Here is a 26,223-nt window from a genome sequence, read left to right as displayed (position 1 = left end):
TTGTAGAAGTTAGCTTCCCTCGTTAAAGATTTATTGATTGTCGTTATGGCTTCCGCTTTGTCGCGTTTTGATGTGCGTGTTTACCTTGCGTGTTATTATACGCAATGTTTGCTGTCTTGAAATTATTGTAAATACAGTCAGAGGTTTTCGATTGATTAACATTGTTTTGTTTTTCTTTTAACTTTATCAATTGATTATATAATTTGAAAACTAAGTTGCATAAGACCAATTACAATCACTGCATAATTGGTGAGCATAACGATGATAAATATGTCTTAAGTAGTATAATGTAGAGTAGAAAAGTCATTTAATATAGTTTTTTTTTGCTGTTTGGTCCCTTACCTTATTTTGTTACACTATTAGAAACCGACTCAGCACCGGAGCCGCCACGCAGAACAACGCACGGGAGCTATTCAGACACAGGCAAGTATATTATCATACATCATGTACTTCATGTTTTACAATTTCATTTGTGTGTAACAACAGCGCGAGAGAACTTAGTAAAACTCTAACCTACTTTTACACATTAGATAACATTTCTGCGCAGTCCACTTCCGAAAATCATTCGGCTTAAGCATCATGAGAGCCAACAAGCTTTGCGAGTGTGCCTATATTCTATCTAATATGTGTGAATAAAAAAGAAACAATGGCCTTTGTTCCAAACAATCGACGTCTCAACTTATTCTCTAACCGCCGTAGTCAACACACGTAGTCTGAGTCGAATTTTAAATTTATTTACGCTAAATTTGAAGATAGCTTTGACTATGTCTTTACAAAATAGTAATCCAAATAAGTGCAACAACAAATCAAAACCTTCATTCATATCGTGCGATTATAATTATCAGTGTACCTCTCGCGGTTTACGTCATTCAATTCGATTGGACTTCCAAAACCTGTCGGTCGAGTTTTTTCGATTGTAAATAGTTCGCTTAACCGCTTGATCACATGCGGTGTGTTGTTGCTCATGAGATAATAAATAAAAATTGTTTTGGCCGCGTCGTTGTCATGATAACTTGTTTATAATATCGGACAGTATCGGCAAGTGTTATCTAGTAATATTCACTGATATAATAATATTATCAGTGCCGCTAGTGTTCAGTTTCACGTCAACCACCTATCTTAAGTGAAGTGTTTATGATGAAGTATAATTACTAAATTGTGTAAAAATGAATAAAAGCCCAACAATGCAGAGCGAAAAAAGTCAGAAGAACCACCTACCAATTCGCGAGGACACTATTTACGAAGATGATGGATTTTTCAGTGACGTGCCAGGCTCCGGGTCATTATCCAGATCACTTGTTGCTTTGAATAAATATGTCAAGAAAAATATGCTCTACGATGAATCTGAAGAATATGAGAATGACAGTGCTTATTTTTCAAAAGAGAGCAGTCCAAACGAATCTCGGACCAAATATGACTCGGACAGTGTTAAAAGTAATGACTCCATAGAAGATGATAAATCCACAAGTAAAACCTCTACCGCTACTATTACTTATACCATTTCAAGTGTCGCGGAGTTAACAGATGATTACAAGTCCATGCAGTTACAAGACAGACCTCATAGCGATTTGGACCTCGAATGTAACACTGTCACTGTGCCACAAAATTCCGATGTACAGCATAAAATAATGCCCAAAAGAGTTTCCGTGACGTTTGAAGATCAGAAAATGACCGAATGTCAGCCAGTATACCAGGCTACTTCATTAGCAAACCTAACAAATATTGACAAATCCGAAATAGAGAACAACCTTCGAGATCAAGTAGTTTTACGCAATAAACCAAGAATTGAGAAAAACGAAGACTATCGTCACACTCTGCATGAATTTTCAGAGTGGGGAAATAGGACAAATGTATATCCGGATGTTTATGCTCCATTACCATACAGTGAGTACATACAAAATTATTCGTCCCCCACAAGGTTGTGTAAACTTTTTTATATTGCAATTTTCTATGGTACAAAATTTCTATGTGTTGTTGTCTCATCCGTAGCAAATATGTTTTGATTGTTTAGTCAGGTCACGGTGTTACGGCTAGGTATAAACATGTGACATAAACAGTACATGCGTTATAGGCGGAAATATTTTAAGATAAGTTATAAGTAACCTGTAGTTAATATTTATCGTATAATCGTACCTTTTTGTCTACCCCACTTCTACTTATCAGAAAAGATAACGTTATCAGCATTATTCGTCACTGGACAAAGTAAAATACTTCATCGTTAACGTCACTTATTTGACTGTAATAAATGTCAGTTCTAAAAGTAGATTGTCTTATTTAGATAAACAAACATTTGACCTCCAGATTTCAGCTCTTAAATATTGAGACCTACTTTAGATTCTGTGACTTTTAATCTACATAAGAGAATGTATATTTTATAAAACATAAATGGTTTATTATGAAAATCATTCTCTGCAATAATAATTTGCGTAGTAAAATTCCTAAACAAGTATTTTAATAACGTTTCACTGAAATGCAATAAACATATGTCATAGTAACGGTGCTGTGAAATATGTGTCCCAAACTGGCTGTTATTACCAAAACAAACGTTACGGAGGATTCAATAACCGGTAGTGTCACGTCATCTGTCAACATCTTGGTAGTTTGTGTTGTTGACAAGACGGGCGCGTGTCTAGCGAAAGTACGGCTCTGGCTTTTTGGCGGGAGATGAGGTTAAGCCGTCGAGGCGAGTCGAAAGTGCATCTGATCTATCGTAACCGACAGCCGGCGACAGACGTCGTGTCTGAGTTACGTCGACACGTAGCCGTCGTGTTGTTGTTGTGTTTTGTTTACTTGTGCGATCGACTGCGCTCACTGGACCACTATGGGCATACTCAAGCAAATTAAGAAAATGACAACCCAGGGTTCGTTCAATTGTGTTTTTATGTCGTGCGTGATTTTAACCTAATATGTACATTTTTTCTCTATGTAAAGTGTTAATTTATTATAATCATGGAAACTTGATTCTGTGTTTATGAAATGCATCTGACTTAATTTTCATACGGTTTGCATAATTAATCTCATGTTCGTTTGATGTGCGTTGTATATCCTGTATGATAACGATTAATTGACTTAGTTATAATCAATTAATTATCATGTCAACATGTAATATGACGTCCGGGAATTAATTACATTTAACCTGAGGGGTTATCTGAAAATGCTAGTATTGATTCCCATAAATCAATAAGACAAGTAATACTAATTAGTTCACAACTGTGTTCCATTATCGAAGACATATATCAAATCACAATTAATAGAAAATTATTTTAAATGCCAATTAACTTCAGTAATATTTGTGCAATTTAATATTTTGTAAAGTTTTGTTAAATAAAGGTCGATTTAAACGTTACGCTTCAGTGGTATATTATGAAATGTTCGAGTGTATCAAAATACTCGTCTTGCTTAATTCGTAACCTGAAGCGGTGATTAAAAGCGACACTCAATTGCAAAATGTCAGGAATGTTATCTGCCGCAGTTAAACGTGGTATGTGAAAAATGTCAGCCGATGACAATTTATGACAGACTTTGTACGTAAAATATTAAACGATCACCATGTCCTGTTTATCACTACACTGGACATGTCCGTGCGCTTTGTAGTAGGTAATGAAATTAGGACACGCAGTAAAAATGCACGCAAAGACATGCGTAAAACAAACACTCGTGTACTGTTGATACCGTTTTTCGCTAACTATTATCCAATATCCTGAAATATTACGCGGCTAAAAGTTAAAATTCATAAATCTATGTTCATACAAATCGGAAGTGTAATTTACGGATATGAAGCATGCGATGTTATAATTCCTAAATCGGTATTAATCTAGACTAGTCAAATCTGTGTTTTAGAAATTTAAGTTTCTTCTATTATTTATGTCGTTCATTAAATGCAAATTAAAAACTGCATCTTTTAATGATTAAGAGAGAATACATTATTTCTTTAAAGCTGTTTTAAACGTTTCTCCTTATAATATCGGCATCATTAGATACAAACAGGGACACACCTGTTCCAGCCTTAATCTTCACATGCTATAAACATCCACGAACTAATACCAGCCTGTTAACTTTCCATTCAGTATCGTGCAGAAAGTTTCTATAATTACTGCCAACAACGAAAATTGCTTTCCGAGAACCAACCTGTCGCTAATCCGAGTTAAGTTGTAATACTAGTAGAGTTAGTGAAATCAATAACTTGCCTTTAGTACTGTAGCATTGCGATAAAGAAAAAAACCAACGTTGAACATTGTGCAAATGAAATTCCTGAGCCTTGAGTACAACAGATCATTCGCTTGTTCTTTGTGAACATTACTCAAGGAATTAAGTTTTCGCTAAGGCGTAAGGTATGAAATCCCACGGATACATATTTGTCAATTGTAATCTTATCTTTGGCACTCAGGGCGTGTCGCGAGTACGTGCGTGGAATGATTATCTCGTGAAAGTTGATGACAATTGTAAGTTATTCTATAGAGTAAGTGATACGACACAATTGAAGCGAATTCGTATAAGTTATTAACATGTATAGAATATCTAGCTACTTAAAAACGAAAACACCAGGATCTTTGATTTTTTGTATGTTCAACAAAAATGCATTCAGTCACTTGTGTTAGATCGCATTGAACTTACTCGGAACTTCAGGTCATGATGATCGGAAACAATTGCTATTTCCTATCAGTGATAAAAGAAAGATGTTACGAAACACGTGGCGTGATAAGTATAATCTAAGCTCTTATCATTAGGTACGTATGCAAAAACCCTTATTTATAAATAGAATAAAACGCATAACCAAATGTATTATCGCGGAAAATAGATGTTGAATTAATTTAAGTAAGTACCTATGGTAATTTAAGTCATTTTAATATAATTTAAAAAAATACTGACTATTGGTGCATTATGACGTTAATTAGTGTTAATTACTTGTCATTGTTGTCATTAACATGTTATCAATGTTATCATAAAAATGCCGTTGCCGCGCCAGACTAATTAATCAGCGACCAAACCACCAGCCAACTAGTATTAATTATATACTATTTTTGTAATCTAATCTGTCAATTCTCCTTTTACTTCCGCTAATATCGAATGTTCCTATGAAACCGGTTACTTGTTACGTGTCATCATATAATACACTTAAAGAAAATCGCCAATCACGGCATTACCACATCGATGGCGACTCCATAACATAACGTAGACCACTTTCACTTTTAGCGGAAAAAAATACTTTATTTTATACAAAGGCCTAACACGCCTCACGAATTTTACGTTTAAAATGTATTGTATTCTTTACGTGAACGGTATATTCTTTTAATTTGTAGAAAATATATGATTATCTGTACACGATCTTTTATGTAATGTTATGGGATAAGAACATTGCGTACTGTTAAAGTAATTTGTAATTTAATGGGAAAATACTCGCTGACAGACAACTTTTCTCTCCAATTATACAGCGCATGGATATTTTAGAAGTAAATAGAAAGCCCTTTACACACGGAAAGGGCCAGTTTGTTTATACAACTTCTTAAAGCCAACTTTGTATAAAATTAGGAACTACAAACGCGAAAGTTGGAAAGTTCGATAACATTTTAACGCTATGTTATACATTTAAATAATATTAAGTAGAGTCCGCGCTAAAGAACCGCATTATTAGTATAATAAAGACTGAAATGATTTGTTGCAGATTGCTGTTTCATTTCTTAGATTATCTTTAGAAATAGGTGTTGAATAGATTTTCTCAATATATTTCCAAAGATTGCGCCGTTCTATTTCGTTTCGATTTTCCAGTTCCTCAAGGTTTTCTACAGGCAAACTAACAGTCTTAAATCTAGTTAGTAATTTATCAAAGAACTAAATACGGCGACTTCGCAACTCTACCGGTTAATCACTTAAGATTCTTTAATTAAGAGTGTCACATTTGTTTCATATATTGGTATTTTTCTATAGAGTCTCCCCGGAGATACGTGGAGAGCGATGTGAACATCCACTACAGATGTCCGGTGCGCCATGACCCACTACCACTGGTGCCAGAGCGAGAGCTCGCGCGGCAGCAGGCCGAACACATGAAGAGGCTCTACAGGGAACAGAAGAGAAACAAATATTTACAGGTAACTTGACAAACTTACACTACCTAGCAACTTAAATAGGCTGACTAATCATCAAGTCAAGTAAAGAAAGAAATTTGGTAAACGTTGTTCATCAATTCATACTTGTGCCAAGCCGTGCCGGACACTAACTAGGTACGCAAAATTCTTAGCGGTTATTGCGGTTAGTGTTAAATTGCGTTTTAATTACTCATCTCGTTGAGTACATAATTGAAGTAATAAACTAAGTAACGATGTAACTCATAGCGTTGTCTGTACTCATCATTATTCACTCGGAAATAACAAGACATGCGTTTTTCTTTTTACGTAGAATATGAGATACAGCATTTGTAACGTATCAGATTTTTTATTAAGATTCTATCATTTACTTCAAAAAGCGTGACGAAAAGTAGTCGTAAAGTTCAATTCATTGCTTTCAATGTGTTTCAATCGGAATAATTCATCAGTTATCTCTCATGCAAACTTGTCAATCGATTAGCGTCTGAAGTATCGTTGTGCGCAAAAACATAAATGGTTTATCGAAATACGATTATCGTGTCAGTCAACGTTCTGTGTGCGATGCGATTAATCTGGTTAAACTGGGCGTTAGCACGCGACTGCAGTTTGATCGATACTTCGACGATATCCGCAATTTTATTGAACTTGAAACCTTACACGCTAATTTTTGTACCACACTCATGAAGCTCACGCAAAGGGTAAGTTTTATTAGCATTATGTTTGAAAACAAGCACAAAATTTACTTATTACGATAGCAATTAAACCAAGTATATGATTTGCAAAATACTTAGCACATTAAATTGATCAATTGTTGGTACGCTTACATTATCTTTGATATCAAAGGTACGTAGTTAGCTCTTTACGACATATTCATCACAGTCTCTATTTATGATTGGATACATATCTAATAGTTCCCTTAAGCAATATCCAGCGACTGGTAATTTAAGCGAGAGGTAGACACGTTGCTTTTAATGACGACTTATAGCAGGAAACGATCTCCAATCTGTATATTTTATACGAAATGTTACATATCAAGTTCTTGCTTATAACTATGTTAGTCGGTTTTATATTGCGTGTTAAAGGAAGTGAACTTTTCAATAACCCTTTTAGGGATTGAACGACATTTTCGATGTTTATCTCTGAAGTAAAATTAAATTATACTTATTGTGTAAGTAGGTAATGCAAGTGTAAATCTATCAAAGTATGTAGAGATATGTTTATATACAAACGTGTCATCTTTAATAAATAATACATTGAATTGTCTGTAATATCAGTCGTGCGTGTTCTTGCGGTTTCTCCAGTTGTTTTCATTCAAGAGTCTACTATGAATGTGTTTATTTGCGCGAATACCTATACAATTGCTTCCTAGTATTAATTACACTAGAATCACGTGCCTATAATTTACGAAATTTTTTATAAAAAGTTATAATGTTTGGTTTCGATTTACCTTTGTCTCATTTCAACAAGTGAACAAAAATTTGTATTGATTTTTTATTACATTAACTTTGTAGTAGGTTCAAACTTCTATCGAAATTGGTCTCGCGTGAGGAAATACTATTCATTGTTCTCTAACTATTTTTTATCGGTGAATCTCATGTCCAGCATTTAAATGTTACGTTCGCTAGTTTTTGTTGAAACATAAAAAACAATATGAAACTATTATGTGAATATAGAAATCCAGCGTCTTACGAAGCATAGTAAAATCTATGTGTTCACGATCTCTAGTTGTTCATTCACCATAAATAACATATAGCCAGGTAGGTTGTAAGAACGCAATTAATTCACGCATCCCGAATAAACACACCGCTACTCCGGATGTGCGTGTGCAACTGTGCAGTGTTTGCATACGACCCAGTTCAATCGCACAGATAGAAACATTTCACTGATTTCACTCACCGTGCCTACTCACGGTGAAATTATCCGCAAATTATCCACGAGCCGTTTAAGCCTGCCGCGTGCCAGACATCGAGCCCTTCGAGAGAGAAATCTTAACCGCTTAATAGTTGTTTCCCGACTTTTTATTTACATACAACCAGTACTTGTTTGGTTGTTTCATTATTAAGTTAAGGTGATTACATCAATTGCCATTTAATGCGCAATAATATTAATAGCGGTATTCTCGAGATTGTTTCCAAAGTTATGTGAATGATATTTAAAATCCACACAGAGCTGTTATGGTAATATTGAGTAGTTCATTAAATAATCAAAAATCTGAACGACCTTGTCTCCGCATTCCGAACAAAAATCCGTTGACCAACTGACCACACGTATTTTTGAGTGTTCTCGTACTCTACAATATTAAATATCGACCTTAACCGGTAATAATAAGGCTCTCGTTCGTGAATAAGTGAAAATGTTAATGTTTTTGTTATATAGTGTATTCATGTATTGTTAGAACAAGCATGGTACGTTCGTGGGCGCTCCAGTGTGAGCGCAACGTGCGCGAGAGTCGATCATGATATGCGTGCAAATGATTTTCCAAGCCGATTACGTTCAATAAGTGTGCAATTACGTAAATAAATTCTGTGAAAATGGTTGTAATTCTGTAAACGTGATAGTATTCTATTGGATACATTGTATGGCAACTATTTCACCTATAAATACGGGTTTTCGATAATGCACGTATTAATCATATTTACCACATAAATAATAGTGACCGAAAATGAATTTTATAGAGGTAATTTCTATTATATAAAATTACGATTTACAGGAAAATACTTCTATACTTCCCGCGGACATAGAAGCATTTGATGCGTCAATGAAGGTGATGTTTGAGAGAGTGTGTGACGAAGTGCTAACTGACTACCGTTTGACTGTGTACTCCATATTTACATAATACATTCGCGCTGTTTAACAATATTTGGCCTAACTCATCTCTGATTCGAACGTGAATATCCGATGCACAAAGAAAACTAATTGGAACACTGTGCAACGGATAAAAAGTTTATTTTCTTGTAACCAAATTCAAAATTTGCTAAGACTACTTATTCAAAATTTGCTAAGATTACTAAGACAAGCTTACTTGTATCATCAGCATCAACCAAACATTTTAAGCACAAATGTGATATTTCAACTTGATACTTTACAGGAACTTCAAGATATGCAAAATCGTCGTCACCAGGACAACTTCACGCCTTCACAGAAGAACATACTCCCACTTAACAGATACGATGAAGCTGACAAAGTAATAGCAAAGGCTCTGTACACGTTCAACGGTCAGACAAACAGAGAGCTCAGCTTTAGGAAAGGAGAACTGATCCACGTACGAAGACAGATAGATTCTAATTGGTACGAAGGAGAACTCCACGGCAGGATAGGATTGTTCCCTTACAATTATGTAGAGGTAAGTCACTTATTACTTCAGTTCTTTCGTCAATTATAGCTTTGTAAATTTCTTTAACGTGTCTCGTATAACAATTCGGTCGAATTTTAACTTTATCATCTCAATGTCATCCTATTTTGGCTTTTTAATACAATTCAAATGGCAAAAACGAAACTTCGGCCTCCTTATTTGTACCGTCTGTAAACGACCTCAAAATTTCGATCAATATTTAAAAGGCTATGCTAGAAGCAAAATATATTTAATAGTTATTAACCATGAATGTAGTATTTTCTAGTAGAAATATTCTTATTTTATCCTTATCACATTTCAGATCCAAAAAGGCGATGCTGTACAAACACCTAAGAAACCTGTCGTGGTTGAGGGCCGTGCTCGGGCGAAGTTTGACTTCACAGCTCAGACCAATCTGGAGTTACCTTTGAAGAAAGGAGAGGTTGTGGTGTTGACAAGGCGAATCGACCAGAACTGGTGGGAAGGCAGAAACGGAAACAAGACGGGAATATTCCCGGATTCTTACGTCACAGTACTGCAGGAACCCAGCCCTAGTAAACCGGGTAAGTTAATATTTGTGTAAATATTTTGAAAGCAACACTCGCTTGGAACTTCAGGGTTTTATACTGATAGAAAAAAATGACTATTTTCAATAATACCGTAACTTTAGGGTTTTATACTCATAGAAAGTTATGTTTATTTTCCATAATATCGTAATGTTTGAACAATTACGAGTACTAGCACCTCATCAATTTCGACAACCTACTTGGCAATTAACAACGTATGTCGCAACTTCATATAAAAAAATGTTATTCATACGTAACGTTATGCAATTAGATAAACCTAACATCGTAATTAATTAGCGTTGACAATAATGTCGTCATTTTGTTAAGGTACTACCTAGTTATATTAGGTAATTTTAACAACCTAGAGCATTCTTATAATATAGTAAAGTATTAATTTAATTATCTGTTAAACCGTATTAAATTCCAGATTGAATATTGGCCTAATGTGACCTAATTCAAGTTTTCGTTCAGATGTTCATACGAAGTTTTATACGAATCGTTTTTAAATTATATTTATCTCTGGATTCCAGAACCACAGCCTATCCTGAGTTCAGACAAGCCGGTGGCATCACCAGCGGCTCACGGACTGTTGAACGGCTCGGCCAAGAGGAGTATGGGCGCGCACAGCTACATGCCTCAACAGAACAGCCAAGCGCTCTCTAATGCACCACCAGCCACCCAGCCCCTACCAGGTACAATATTTATTTCATTTCCTACTTCCAAATAAAAAATCTATAGAGAGGTTAGCTTTTGTATTCGTAAGATCAGTTTGGTTTAAGGCAGCAGATAAGGAGAGCTTGACATTATTAAAAAAAAATATTACCAATAAACGCAATAACAATGAATTACATATTTCCGCATAGTAACTTCTTTGGTATTATGTTTCTTTAAAGAAGTATCGTGCGTGAACAACAGCGACATGTAATATCGTTAAATCATGAACATTAAAATTAATTATCCGTGTAATCATACACCGTTTTGCAAATACATTAGCTGCTAATAGATTTAATGACGTAACACTGTTTGTTAGTCTCTCTTTAGACGTATGTATTAATACGCCGTTAAATCAAAATTGATATCGCTTAAAAATTTCAGAATGCTCCAAAAAAGATTTTGTGAAAATTAAATTACAAAATACAATGAAAAGTTATCTTTGTAGAGAATCACGGAGCGTTAAACAGTGACATAATGCGTTTTACTGTGTGGTGTCAGGTTACGTGGCCAAGCCTGCGCAGGCGACGCTGTCGGCGTCGGAGCGCGGCTACGGGCCGCCGAGCGGCGCGGGCGTCGACCTCAACAACACCGAGCCCTTATACGTCGACACCAACGCGGAGGCCGTGCCGTTAGTATTGTGCATGTTTACTTGCAAGGAGCTGCGGAAAATACATATAAACTACTGAATTTATTATGAGGTTGTTGCCTCGAAACTAATACAGTACGAATGATTTTATCGCACTTACCTTAGATGCCTTAAGTTAGTAAATAGATAGTTTAAGATGGGTGAATATCATAATCATCATCAATCTTAACACTTATCGAATACCAAGCCGCACTTTATCAATTACCAAGCCGCGATGGCATGTTAATTTATAAAGTTCTCTGCTCTATGAGCGAATATTTCCGAATATTAATCTTCAAAGTATCCAAAAAAATCTACAAGCTCATATTATAAATAATATATTGTTCTGGTGTTTAGGTACCGTGCTATGTACAAGTACCGGCCGCAGAACCCGGATGAGCTGGAGCTGAACGAGGGTGACACGGTGTACGTGCTGGAGAAATGCGACGACGGCTGGTACGTCGGCTCCTCGCAGCGGACCGGCCGCTTCGGCACCTTCCCAGGTACTATATGCCTTCTCTTTATATGAGATATACTTAATGTAGCCTAGTTTAATTGTGAAAAATTACCTAATACCAATTGAATTATTGGCATGGATAACATTTAATGAGTGCCAAAAACTTGTGGGGTAATACGTCTGTGCTCGTTAACATTGTAGTTTCTATTACTTGGATCTCAGATAAAGATAATCCGGATTTGTCGTGTGGTTCAGAAGATAAACCTACATTGTGTTGTTGCAGGCAACTACGTGGAGCGCATCTGATAGCGCGAGACGTCGCTGCTGCGGCGCCTGCGCCGCGCCACGCTGTGCGCGCGCCGACACCGACACACCTGACTCACGACCACACACACACACATGCACACACACCGCCAGATGTGGACGCATCTCAAGCAGCGTACATTGTGATTTCATCATAGAATATAAGGCGTTCTAAGCTTAATCGTCAGATTGAAGATCCCACCTAAAATCTTAGGCGACCGCTCGAGTTATCTCTACATCTGTGCAAAATGGACGAGTTCTTTACGTCATAGAGTGAATACTCGACGAGTTTACGAGTGTGACAAAAACCTTAATGATATGCGAAACAGGTATCTGTTCAAGTAATTCAGTGCTCTTGATTTCTATGTATTTGCCTATTGATATATTGTTAAGTATAACGATAATAAGTACATATGTGAAATAGAGGTGAAGGTCATGTTAGCGTAAGCTCCGCTCTGAGTGACGAGTGTAACCGAAAATCTACCTTAGAGCCTATCGTCAAATGATACCAAAATTATGCCATGACTTTTTATAACATTTTGTACAAATATAAGCTAAGCTGTACTCGTTTGAGAAGACCTACTCAAACGGTAGTGTTCGATGTAACTTGAAATTGCTGACCAAAGTATATCAGTACGTATATTAATGGCATTAGTTGCTCGACATTCAAAGCTAACACACTAACTCGGTGTCAAGTAGAAGTAATCATTGAATTATCGGTGTACCTATTTTCGCTTCTGTCGACATAATCTGTGGACGATAGTACCTATCTAACCGCATCACGTCAGTGTAATCTATCCAAAGTTGTTTTATGCGTCCCAAAGAGTATGTTTATCTGATAATTACGATGTTGTATAATTGTAAAAAAATAATAAAAATACTTATATACTTGTAAAATTGTTTAGCGTAGTATTTATTTATAACGTAGGAGTGACTTGTTTGAGCTCGTCTTTTAAAAGTGATATTTTAAAAGCACGAAGCTGGATTACTAATTTTAAAATACTAACCGATTTATATACATCAATACATTACCTTCAACATATCTGCAAAAGTCAAACTTTGAATTAACACATTTAGACATTCGGGCGATAACAAAGTTTAGACATTTTGTGAGCATTGGCAGTGCAGCTCTTGTAATAGATAACTACATACATACCGTACAGTGTACTTGTAAGTATGGGTATTAGTTACCACATTAATCGTATGATACCTTATATAATAATACTCAGAACTATGCAATGGTTAGTATATATAGGGCGAGTCATTATTTGGCAACGGTTGACAATACAATACTGTATGCTTAATTTTAAATTAGGTGTATCGTTAAGGAATATGAGTGCTATTATTAATCTGATGTCGAACGTTCAGACGTCTGTTAATTGTTTTGTATGACTTACCATCAAAAAGTATTACGGTTTTAAAAATAATATCTAGTCATGGATCAGATTTTTGTAACTATATTTTTACAATGTTTAAAATTATTCTTTCATTTCATTATATTTTCTACCTGATATCTGTCGTTTACACAGTCTTATATACATTTACATAATTATATACAATTAGTGGTAGTTTAACTGGAAGTTTTATAAATACCTAAATGTTTGTACTCTTAAGATTTTACCAAAGTAAAGATCCCCTCGCCCTATGTAAAGCTGCTTTGTTTGTGTAGTAATGCAAAAAGCTTTCAATAATTTAACCTATTGTATTGTTGTATTTACTTTTGTTAATTTATTTTTAGAGCACAAATGTTTTATTTTGTTGTTGACACCTCGACATACAATATAACATTAACTGCTATTGTTCGAAATCATCACACCTAATAAAATAATCTTTCTATTTATTTAGTGTTTTATTTTACTACACCTTATCTTGGGATCACAGCAAAAATGTACTTAAACATAGTTGAAGGGTGAAGCGATAAGTAACACCAATAATTCGAACTTCGAATAAACTTACAAATGGTGCTTTAATCAGTAGGGTAACTTATGGGGTTAACCTCCCATTTCTACACCAACTAACGGAATTTCGTGTTTGTTTACAATCTTACTATAGACGATTTTCTGCTTAGCTTTTGCGAAATACGCTAGAGATGGTGATCAGTTTTTCCTTCAAATTTTGACGATAGATGATAGTAAAAAATCACTATTCTGAGGAATAGATACAGTATGTTAGTTAACATTCATGATACCTCATTCGGTTATGCTAATTTTGCTATGGCAATTCAAATTTATTTTTAATCAATGACGGTATTACTGGTAGGCGATAAACAATATTGTAAACCTCTTTTGTTGGTAGAGCATAGACGTTGCTAGGCAACGGCGCAAAGTTCAAACATTTCACTGCGTCAGTGAGTCACATACACGCGCAGTTTTACGTTCAAATTATTATATTTTATTGTTATTATTATAAAACTAAATAATTTCACAAAATAATAAAAATGGTGGAGACAGATTGGAAGGAAATATTGAGTTTCTCTCAAAGGGAGTTAACACTTAATGATAAAGAGAAACTATGTGAAAGTTTGTGTTGGATGGAAGCAGATGATATCGAACTTAATTTTACTGATTTAAAAACTTTGTTTAGATTAGCTCAAGATATTCTAAAACTAAAAAGTGAGCAGGTGAGTACAATTAAATAAAAATACTTTTTTGGTATTTCAAAAGGAGTTACTTATTTAAATTTCTTCAACTACAACAATACAAATATTCTTTGGAAAAAAACTTCTAAATCATATTAATACAAAACGATACTACATTAGATTACTCTCCAGCAGAATGACTACACATGTACATTCCAAGCTTCTATATAAATACCTTGATAATAAATATTAGTCCACAAACCTTTATCTCTACAAAAATCAAACACATGTCCATGGTCCAGTGATTTTAAAAAAACCCATTAGAATATTTAGATCTAACACCTATTTTTTTATCGATCTATCATATTGGATCTGATAAGTAGACAGAAAGAACATCATACAGAATAAACGTTGTCTAATGTCTATTAAATTGTGTTTTGTATTACACTATTTTAATTTTATGTTAGGTAAACAATCTGGTTGGACAACTCAAAACCACTCAAAGGAAAAGCAGCAAAACGAAAGTAGAAAGTCCGTATGCAGGTAAGCATGATTTTCTTTATTTACAATCGCGAAAATATCTCCATCACGTTGACATTGACTAAAATACCTCCGTAACTACTTTCTCCACGTCGAAAATTATGATGTAAAATAGTTACCTTTTATTTTATTACAAAATTTTATACAAGTGACCCATATTTCCATTTGTAGGTTCCTAATGAATGTTATTTATACTCGTCTTAGAGTACGATCTTCTCCAAACAACGCTATCGTAAAGTTTGACTCCCAAAGATAGATTTTATTTAGTTAATACCAAATTAATACAAAGTCATGTAAAGAAAATATAAAAGCATTATGCTGCTACTATTCTACGGCTAGTTTCGTATTCATTTTCAGAAATAAATCAAGTGTGTTCTTATTACTACGAAACCTAATTATAATAAATATTTTATTCAACCCCACTTGGTCGGTGGCTAAGCATGTGCATATTTAGTTAGATGTGTGTACCCGCCCGCTATTTTAGGTTTGCATACCATGACATTCAACACAAATTATTATTTATTTATTTAGTTATTCAATTTTACTCTGTTTCCATTATAAAATGAAGTATCACCAACACAAAGTAACGACAGCGCGCTTGAAACAATAACACATCAAGAAGAAATAATAAAAGCAAATAAAGAAATACTGGAACAGCTTTATGCAGATATAGCCGATCTCGAATCTAGGAAAAGCAGATTGGAAGAAAGTAGAAGTAATTTAGATATAGACAGTGAATCAAGTCGCGATGTTTTATCTGAAATGAACGCCGTTGCTGAACTCGAACAGCAAGTATCTATGAAAAACAAACATATCAGAAAGTTACTAAGTGATGTAAAAGTAAGTAATTTGTTACTCAACTAAAGATATTATACCGTACAAATACCTGTCTAATATTTACGTGTACCAATAGATTCTAGAGGATGAAAATACGAAATTAAAGGATAAGGTGTCGGTTCTCAAAGATAAGTTAACAGAAGCAACTCAATTAATCAACAATCTAACAGAACAAATGGTTGCTATTAACAGTGAATGCAGTCAATTAAAAGGTAAATTCAAATCTTTCATACTACCTACTATAAAAGTAGAGACGAATAATAATAACTACGTTACGTTGTTTATAGATATATTGGGTAAATCAGAGCAGCAAAAAGCACAATTATCGGTGGAAATTGAGTCTTTACGGAAAGATCTTTTTGAAAAGGATTCAAATAGGGAAAATATTTACGAAGAAATTAAATCAAAGGTTCAACATTGGAAGGTAAGTATTATTTTTGCTGTGTATTTTTTAAAGATTTCGACTGTAATGTAATCTTGTTTTATTCATTAGAATATAGCGAAATCAAAAAAAGCTGAAGTAGAAGCTTTGTCAAATGAAAACCTACAACTAAAAGAAGATCTTTTACAAGCATCTAGAAAACCATCATCATCCTCGCTGACTTCATCTCCTAAAGTAAGTATTATGAAACTTAAAATATTATATAGAATGCTTAATCTTTTAAAAGGATTATCGTCTAACTAATTGTATCTTCACCCAGAAAAGTGAAGCAGAAAAGGTAAAGATAAAAGAGCTACAAGACAAATTAATTGAAGCTTCAAATGAAATAGAACAAACTGCAAACCTAATTGAAATGTTGAGGGCAGAAAACAGGCAACTGAAAGGAATCATAGAAGAAATACCTGAAGGTTCAACCTCTGAACCTAAGAATGAAAGTGACGATTTCAAAGAACGGAATATAATTAACAAATTAAAGAAGAAAATCAAGACTTTAACTATTAATCTACAAGGTGCTGAGGAAATGATAGGAGCAAGGGAAAAAGAGGTACCTATTTTGTGAACTTTTGACTAATCTAATCATCCTCATTTCTGTAAAGTTGTTTACTAATTTATGTACTCTTATTTTATAGTTAACAGAAATTACATCTCAACTTCAACTTTTACGCTCGGATGAAGGCATAAACGCTTTACTAGAAGGTTTGAAGAATAAGAAACGCCAGTTAAAATTCAAAGATGAAGGCATTAAAACTTTGGTACAGGAAACGAACACTCTGAATCAGCTCATCAATGATTTGCAACTAGAAAACGAAGTGTTAAGGTGGGAAATATATATTTTATTGTTAAGTTGGATTATTGTTAAGAAAGTTCACTTACAAGTTTTCTTTTCCTTTCAGACAAAAATGCAATCTTCCACCTGAAGAGAAAATCCCAACTAAAGGCATCATGAAAGATTATCGTAATTTAAAAAACACCAATTTAGAAATGGGTAAAGAGTTGAAGAAATTAGAAAATAAACTAGTTGGACTTGAATTACATAGTCGTAATCTGAAATCACAACTATCAAACTTGACAAAATACTTAAATCAACAAGGACAGACTAATGATAGGATTAAAGAAATTGCTCAAGCTGATGAGAGTGATGACTTCTCCATGGCAGACAAAAAGGAATCGACAAGGTAGAATCCTTTTTCTAATAAGTATCTACAACTTTTCTTTATAAATTATAATTGTAATTTATTGTTGTGCTTAATCTCCTGAATATTTCATAAATAAGATAAGTGAGAGTAATTTAAAGATTTATTTTCTCTATCCATACAGCACCACAGAGCAAACGTCTATGGAGAAACGAACCGACGATGACATAAATCATGAAAAGGAAATGCTGGTTCTTATTGAAGAAAATAAGGGACTCCGAAAGGGTCTTCAAGAAATACTTGACTTCTTAAAAGATAACAGTATGTCGCCCTCTCTACATTTTAAAATTATAGATTTGGTCAAAATATTTACTTACCCACGAAAAAATAAATTTATCTTCCCAGGCAAAACATCCTCTGGAGTACTAACATTACAATGTCCTAGCTTGGAAGCAATATTATTATCAATGGAAGCACGAAATTCAGCAGGTTGGTTTGCGCCGCACATGTCAACAGTTTTAGAGCTACGAGCAGCATTAGGAGGAAAAGACGCTCTTTTAAGTGCTCTGCACGAAGCAAGGTATTTTGTTGGCATACTTTAAACTCTTTAAGTATATTTTTTTTAATACGTTTGGACTATTCCAGGAAAGAAACATTTGATGTGATGGCACAACTTTCTGAAGAAACTAAAAAGACGACTTTACTTGAGCAAAAACTACAAGAAATAGAATTGACCAACAAACAAAAAGAAGTTGACGAAAAACGATTGGAGCTAAATAATGCAGATGTTTGTGAATTTGGATCATGGATATCAGAAAAAGAACAGATGAGCATTGATTTCTATGAAAAATCTCAGATTGAAAGTATTGTTGAAAAAGGAAACACTTTGTATGAAAATCACCTGAAAAGGGGTTTGGAATATTTTTATAAGAAATTCAAAGATTTATTTGACAAATTAACATACATGGCTATTCAGACTAGTGACGATCGTAATAAATGGACAATTCAAGAAGAACATTATAAGGCTGAAATAGAAAACTTAAAAATTCAGTTGCAGCAGGAAGATGACGATTGTAGCGATCTTTCGCCGGGAATGATTCCAGTATCCAACACTAATTGCTTGCAAAGAAAATGTTCCTATCTCGAGGAGTCTTACAGATACATAAGAACTTTAAATGAAAATATGAAGAATGAGATTTTAGAAAGTAAAAAAGATGCGATGTTAGCAGCGTCGGAATCAGAAAACCAAATACAAAAATTGATACTTGCTCTTACCAATTCAACTGACAAGTTACGTTTTTCAGTTCCATACGATTTATTCTGGAAACAAAATATAGTTCTCAACGAAATTTCCTCAAAATACAGGAAACTCGTAGAAGATTCCACTAACAATCAAAATAAATCACATAATCTCTTGAAACGCTTAGAAGAAAACAAAATTGAAATAATGAATCGAATCCGGATGGAGTTCAATGCTCAAAATGGTAAAAGTATAAGTGAATTTAATATGCTTTGCCGTAGTTTTTTCATAAGTAATTCTAATACATTATTAATCAAGCAGTATTGTATAGCAAGTAGTATACGTAGTAATTTTCAGGTTACAAATCAAGCAGTGTGCAATCAATGGAAACGACTGTTGAACGAACAATTTTACAAAATCAAATACAACAATTAATTTCGGATATAGAAGATAAAAATAAAGAAATAGATATATTAAGAGGAACAAATGCCGGACTCCAAGAAGCGCAAGGCAATGTTATGTATGTTGCAAAGTATTAAAGTAAAAATAATTTAGCCTTCTAGGTACTTACTGTTAATTAAATAATTTCCAGTGATAAAAGCCTTGCTACTATGACAAAGGAAGATATAGAATTGTTGAAGGAACAGCAACAAAAGTTAGCTGATGACAATAAAATTCTTAAAGAACGATGCAAGCATGTTGGGAGCCAATTAGATATAGCACTTTTGCAGGTACTTATCGATCAATAAAAATATTATTCAGACGTTGTGTTATAGATTAAGACATATAATTACTTATTACAGCTCCAAGACGCTCAGCAAAGGCAAATGAGTAATGATATGGAAATCAATATGCTTCAGCATCAAATATTAGATCTGCAATCTACAAGTGACAATAAAGCAATCATAGCGAGGTATTTCTTTGCAATCATATGACAATGAAAGTAATCCAAAGCTCCTCTTCAATACTGTCGTGTTATTTGCAGATTAAGTGGAGAGATATTAATAGCCCATTTGCAATCATCAGAAAGCCATAAAAGAATAGAAAGGCTTAGCATAGCTCTTAATAAGGAAAAAGAGGCAAGAGAGGAAGCTGAAGAAATGTTAAGAGCTCGCCAAAAAATCTTTGAAGTTTATGCTTTAAGATACGAGTCTAAATTCAGGTGTGTACCATCAAATATTTTTGATTTAACATGTTACTTAATCAAAAATAATGTCTTAAATATTGAAATTAAGCTTATTTAAATTTATTATTTCAGATATATGTACGAAGTTTTACAAACATTACGACTGCAGTATCAGGGCAGTATACCTCTTATTGCGGTTGAAAATTTCTTAAATAAGATGGAAGATGTTTCACGCAAAAACCACGCTGTAGACGAGAAACTCTCAGAGATCGAAGATTTACGATCTAATTTAATAGCAAAACACAGCATATTCGATCAAATCCTCGATGTGTCTAAAGAAAAATGCTTAATAGAAGAAGATAGTTGCCCACATCAGTTAAAGTATATTATGGCTGTAAGTATCCACAAGACAATTTTTAATTAGAATTGTATTATTTTATAACATTTTTAACGCATTTTATATTCTAGCAATCAATGAATTCGAGGGAAATAGAACATATCAATAAAAAATTAAAGACCTTGGAGCAGTCGCGGGAAGATCTTATAAAACATTGTAACTATCTAGAGAAAACACTGGTACTGGTCAATCAAGGATTTGGAAAATCTGCCGTTGGAAATAATTTACGACGAAAAAGTAACAGTAAAAGTAGTAATGGCAATAATGGCGATGACAATGGGCCTAATAATATGGAATTACAAGATATTGCTTCAGACGATGATTCGAGTTCTTCTCACAGTAAGCAATTTCAATTATTTCAATAATTTTTTTTGGCCAATTCCTCTTGACATAAATAAGTTGTACTTATTTACTGATTTTATTTTAGGAAGTAAAACTGTCACACTTACAAAACCACAAATTTTGAAAACACCAAAGCCGATGACTGATACTAAAGAAAAAAAGGTTGCTAATGAAGAAAAAAAAGAATCTACAGCTAAAACTACACCTCAAAGCCCAAAACGCACTTTTGTCCACATGTTTACACAAACAACTGTCAATGAAGTAAAGAAAACAAATCAGCTTACACAAACAGATGAATATAAAACTCTTGTTGAAATGAAAAATCGAATAGAAAATCTTCAAACCAATGTAGACAAGAAGAACAAAGAACTTTCAGAAGCTATGGCATTAGTACAAAAGCGCTCGGAAGAAATCTTAAAGTTAAATAAGGATAAAATAGGGTTAGAGTATTCGATACAGAGCCTTAAAGATTCTAATAAACAAAAAGATATCGTCAACGAGAGATGCAGACAAACTATCGATGAATTAAGAAAACAACTGGATGAGTGTAAGATACTGAAAATTACAGAATCAAACAAGATGAAAGATAGTGTAAATGAAGAGAATAAATCATTAATACTAGCGTTAAAACAGCTAGAAACAGACAAAAACACAATAGCAACAGAATACAAGGAATTGCTTCAAAACGAGAGAGATGAATATTCGAAATCTGTTAAAGAATTACACGTTCAAATTATGGAACTTCAATCGAAACTGGATAGGTATATATACTAGATGCTATTGTTTATGTTTACAAGAATCCTTGAGATGGGTGTGCCTTCCTAAAACACTCATCAATCATTTTAAACGAGCGGTAGATAACACCTTCCGTAACAATGACGTACATACAATAAATTGTAACACGCCACTAAACTGCATTCTTATTACAGACGTGGAAGTGAATCCAGTGTCTCCAACGGCGAAGCATTGAAAGAAGTGGTTACAAAATATACTATGAAAATAGCTGAACTGGAAGACAAGTGCTTTAAAATGCAAAACGAATTGGATGAATGCAAATCTGAATTGTTAGTAATTATACAAATCAAAACTGTCCGTTTGTACACTTTATGTACAGAGTAGCTCTATACGTATGTTTTCTTTATAGAACAACGTATCAAGGTGAAGCTGAGAGGTGGAAGGATTTAGCATCAGAGAGGTTGACTAAAATGGAACAACTTAATTCTCAACTAGAAGAACGCCATTGTCATGAGGTAACATTGCACAATATAACAATGTTATTATTATAGTAAATATTACAAGACGTATAAACTACAATATTTTTTCGTCAGGTAAAATCGTACAAAGCAGAAAATCAACACTGGCTAACACAACTTAACGATATGCAACGGGAACATATGGACCTTAGGACAAGGCTCACCGATCAGAAGACTGCCTATATCAAACAATTAGCTGATAAGGATACACAGATTGAACAACTAAGAGTAGTCATTAATAACTTGAAGGTAAATACAATAAAGGTTTTCACTTTTCACATTTGCAATTCGTCAATCACATAATTGATTGGTTTCCAGACGCAGGTAATGAATATGCAGACGTTAATATCAGTGAATGATCCTAGTTTTGATCTATCAGCTATTGTAGAAGTGGATGAAACGAGTGATGCATTGTCACAACACGGTTCTGATAGACTTGAGCTTAAGTTTGACTCCACTGTTGACTTGCATGATTCACAAGATGATATCGTTAGAATACCAGCTTCGTCTACTTCTATTTGGTGAGTACAATAACTAACTTCAAGTGATATTTATTTATTTTTTTATATGAAGGACTGGTAGATCATTTATTTTGTTTTTTTTTTCGTTGGTTCATTCCAGGCATGAACCGGTTATAGAACGTTTGAGACGTGAAAAACAATTGGCCGGGAAACAAAACACTATCCTCCGACGTCAAATAAAAGTTCTTGCTTCTAGGGAGAGACGAGCTAGACTTGACGCGCAGAATCTCAAGAACCAAGTGTTTAGGATGTAAGTTGTATTGGACACAAATGATCAAACGACGCATTAACATACAATCTGTAAAATCATGTCTTAAAACAGTGTGAAAGTAACCGTTATCGTTTAAGGTCGAAGTTTTACTTTATATACATCTGTTGGTTACAGTAGCACAACCGGCCACAAAGTGACTACAGCTGAAACAGCAGCTCTCCACAACAAAATAGCGTCACTACAAGCACAATTGACTAGTGCGCGAAGAGACACGCACTCTAGCATCGCACTCTGGGATAAGTGGAAGAGGTAGCAAATGTTTCATGCCATTAAAAAAAAGCATCTCACGGAGACATAGATGTGACTTTTTAAATGATTGAAAACTCCGTGATGCCATTTAAGCTCCTTATATTTTGCCAGGTCTCAACAGGCAGCAGATCGTTGGCAAGCGCGTTACGAAGAGAAATGCCAAGAGGTTATAAAATTAGAATCCAGCTTACATCTAGCGAAGTCCGCTTTGGGAAGATTTGAAAAGGAAAAACGAGTTCTAATATCCAGGCTCAATGAAGCTAAAAGTAAGTAAAGTCTGCAACAAAAACTATTGTACCATAATATTGGGCCTCAAAAACGCAAAAAACTTCTTTTTTTTTTCTCTACCGAAGTACAATATTTTTGAACTTGTAGGTGAGCACCAACTGTCCGCAATAGAAAAACAAGAAGCCGAGTCCCCAGAGAAGTCTCACCGATCAAGTAGAGAATGCATTAGTAATGCTTCTCCATTGCCGGTGTCTTCACAGGCTCTACTGGATAGAGTTCAAGCACAGCAGAGGAGAATAGCCGCCTTAGAAGTTGCAGAGAAGGTAAGAAAAGAAGTATGAAATGGAAACCTTCTCTGCTAATCGTATAATACATAAGATTTCGTTATGTCATTGATTTAATGCAATTTCAAATACTGACTTATGTGTCAATATTCGAAATTATACTTGTAATTTCTATAGTATTTGTATATTGCTAAACCACCTAGTTTGAAAAACACTTTTATTTAAAGACATCTGACTTTTACATAACGTCGTCAAATTATGTTTACGTTGGAAATATGGTGTTTCAGGGTAACGAATTACTTGTATCAGAATACGAGAAAGCTTTAGCAGAGATCACCTCCCTTAAAGGACAAGTGCTAAAACTGGAGTCTACGTTATTGGAGTCACAGATACGTACTCCGCTGAAAACGTCTAATGACACGCAGCCCGAAATTGAATATTGGAAAAGGTATGAAGACTCTAATACAATTATAATCTGTCAAAATACAAAATATTATGTCATCACATTAATTTTTATTTTAAGTTACGAGTATGTTTAATTTTTTTATCTTGTCCTGCCCATCAAGTCGCTATGCGGATTTTGCTGGAAACTCTCTACAATTGCGTTGCATTTGCTCATTTGTGCTCATAATGCGAAGAATGCTGAAATATATATAGAAAAAAAATGGAATTGATATCAGATAGAGTATATTATATTTAGCAAGTACAAACAATTAATTTATTGTTGCAGTTATTGCGAGATGTTAAAAGAGGAGAATGTTCAACTGACGCACAAGATCAACTCTATGGAAACGTTGCCCACCACGGCTCATCAGCACAGAGTCAACGATCTCGAGCAAACTGTTCTCACTCTTAGAGGTATGTACTTTAATACCATTTTAGCTTGAAAATTAAAAATATCGAAGCACAATCGTAGAGCATGGATTTTGCGTTATTTTTTCTCAATGTCTGCATGCTTTGAAGTTTCTACGACAGGTTTCATCAACTATAGAAGTAATATTTTTAAGATTGACTACGTATTTTACGTAGTGAGGGTGATTATTTAATTTGAAAAATAATTTGTCAATTTTGTGAAAAATGTCTGAAAATCAAAATTTTTCCTCACGTTCTTATTTGAGTAAAATCAAACTTAAGTTAATTTAATGTATGTACACTTTTGAGTGAAATAGCAGCACCGTGTATCGTGTGCGTCCGTTGTTGTTGTTTCAGGAGTGATAAACAAGTTGCAAGCAGAACAGAAGGCTGGTGTTGTGTACAAAAGAACTGACTCTAGACCTAATAGCAGTCGAAGTGGCACTGAAAAGGTAAACAGTCAAATAATTTCTATAAAATCCATATTTTTCTCAACGTAAAACAATAGGAACCGACTCGGTTTCACGATAAACTCGACTTAAAAAAGCTTTACCCAAGTTCTTTAAGAGTTTAGACTAATTCAAATTTAGTCAATTTTTGGAATGTTTTGACACTCTATTGGTGCAACAATTAACATATTTTTATAGGTAAATTGTACCAACAGCTGTATAGAACTTGATCATTTATATTCATGTTAAATTTAAATGAAGCGAAGAGACAGCACGTATTCGTGACAACAAGGGATACACCCTTACCTGCCACCCTCACCCTTTGTGTTTTTTCACTGATCCCATTCATAATTAGGTATATCGTTGTGAGTCACGAGTATTTTCAATGAAATTCAATTACCGTAAAAATCAATAGGTATACAGTTTAAATTAGAAACCTCATTATAAGCAGGATGTATTATATTTTTTGGGCAAAATAGCTTACAAAATAAAATTGTTAAATAAACTACGGTATCTAATAATAATATGTAGTGGATCTAAGCCTTAGACGATGTTTTTAATCATTTGTAAATTCAATTCCAAATGTTTAATAGTTGTGTCCTAATTACGTTTAATTTAATTTATCGTAGGGTCGCACGCAACTGGAGTCACATCGTGTTGAGATCGCAAACCTGAAGCGAACCATTCACGACAAGGACTTGTTGCTTGAGAGATCGAAGGAAATGTTGAAGATTGCAGCTGAGAGGGAAGACGAATTGCTCAGAGAGGTAGAGTATTTAAAATTTTAGATAATCACTTAAAAGGAACTTTCTTTATATTTAACATAATACTTTGTGTTATTTAAAAAGCTTTGCTAGAAAGACTCAACGTTTTTCTATCAAAATCATTAAGGACGATTATAAAAAAAAAACTTGATTTATGTAGGCACGTTATACCTTTGTAATGTTACTGGTGGACTTACTTAGGTACATTATAACATTACATCATTGCATAATATATTGTATGAGTGTGCCATTAATAAACAATTTCAGTCTAAAAATATATCACGCGTATCTGCTACAATTAATCAGAACTGTTCTACGTTTCATACGTTACAACTCAATATATCATATTCGACCACATTCTATTCCTTAATTAAAATATGTAACACCCACCGTCCTACCCACGCTATCCTAATTTAGTACTAAAACCACTATTTTTTCTTTCAGAATGCGTACTTGAGACGACAATTGGACGAAATCACACGCCCAAAAGGAGGCTTCCTATCAGCTTAGTCAGTTTATTTTCTCAAACCCAAATAATATTTTAGTTTTAAAACACGTAAGAAATATTATAATTTAAGTGACTGTAAGGTAATAAGGATAATTTTTCATTAATTTGCTTTTAATAAAACTGCCATTTTATA

The 26,223-nt window shown here is 34.2% G+C and overlaps 2 protein-coding genes across 17 annotated transcripts in view; both read left to right on the top strand.

Moving 5' to 3' along the window:
* Window positions 1–13,916, top strand: part of LOC142973624 (uncharacterized) — a 125,942-nt gene extending 112,026 nt beyond the window's left edge. For 10 of the 16 annotated variants that reach the window (XM_076115523.1, XM_076115524.1, XM_076115521.1 and 7 more), the window contains 9 exons: window positions 364–423; window positions 5,926–6,086; window positions 8,791–8,844; window positions 9,169–9,423; window positions 9,734–9,974; window positions 10,508–10,669; window positions 11,190–11,319; window positions 11,674–11,819; window positions 12,057–13,916. In XM_076115523.1, the coding sequence (XP_075971638.1) occupies window positions 364–423; window positions 5,926–6,086; window positions 8,791–8,844; window positions 9,169–9,423; window positions 9,734–9,974; window positions 10,508–10,669; window positions 11,190–11,319; window positions 11,674–11,819; window positions 12,057–12,079 (1,232 nt within the window). In that variant the 3' untranslated portion in view covers window positions 12,080–13,916. The remainder of the gene's footprint in view (window positions 1–363; window positions 424–5,925; window positions 6,087–8,790; window positions 8,845–9,168; window positions 9,424–9,733; window positions 9,975–10,507; window positions 10,670–11,189; window positions 11,320–11,673; window positions 11,820–12,056) is intronic. The other 6 variants (XM_076115527.1, XM_076115526.1, XM_076115514.1 and 3 more) reach the window with 2 other exon arrangements.
* A 597-nt stretch (window positions 13,917–14,513) lies between these two features.
* On the top strand, window positions 14,514–26,223 carry Cep290 (Centrosomal protein 290kDa). The gene is made up of 32 exons (XM_076115509.1): window positions 14,514–14,696; window positions 15,122–15,197; window positions 15,763–16,034; window positions 16,108–16,243; window positions 16,319–16,455; window positions 16,525–16,651; window positions 16,746–17,017; window positions 17,103–17,290; window positions 17,367–17,648; window positions 17,791–17,927; window positions 18,012–18,186; window positions 18,252–19,090; window positions 19,204–19,366; window positions 19,439–19,577; window positions 19,650–19,759; window positions 19,832–20,008; window positions 20,105–20,366; window positions 20,441–20,708; window positions 20,797–21,472; window positions 21,641–21,775; window positions 21,856–21,961; window positions 22,040–22,213; window positions 22,283–22,485; window positions 22,586–22,735; window positions 22,871–23,005; window positions 23,117–23,271; window positions 23,381–23,556; window positions 23,805–23,965; window positions 24,248–24,375; window positions 24,727–24,821; window positions 25,448–25,585; window positions 26,027–26,223. Exons 1-32 carry the CDS (start codon window positions 14,514–14,516, stop codon window positions 26,090–26,092), a joined length of 6,441 nt encoding a protein of 2,146 aa, XP_075971624.1. The 3' UTR covers window positions 26,093–26,223.

The sequence above is a fragment of the Anticarsia gemmatalis genome, chromosome 6, assembly GCF_050436995.1.
Source record: "Anticarsia gemmatalis isolate Benzon Research Colony breed Stoneville strain chromosome 6, ilAntGemm2 primary, whole genome shotgun sequence".
Classification (NCBI taxonomy): domain Eukaryota; kingdom Metazoa; phylum Arthropoda; class Insecta; order Lepidoptera; family Erebidae; genus Anticarsia; species Anticarsia gemmatalis.
This window is presented reverse-complemented; position numbering and strand designations above follow the sequence as displayed.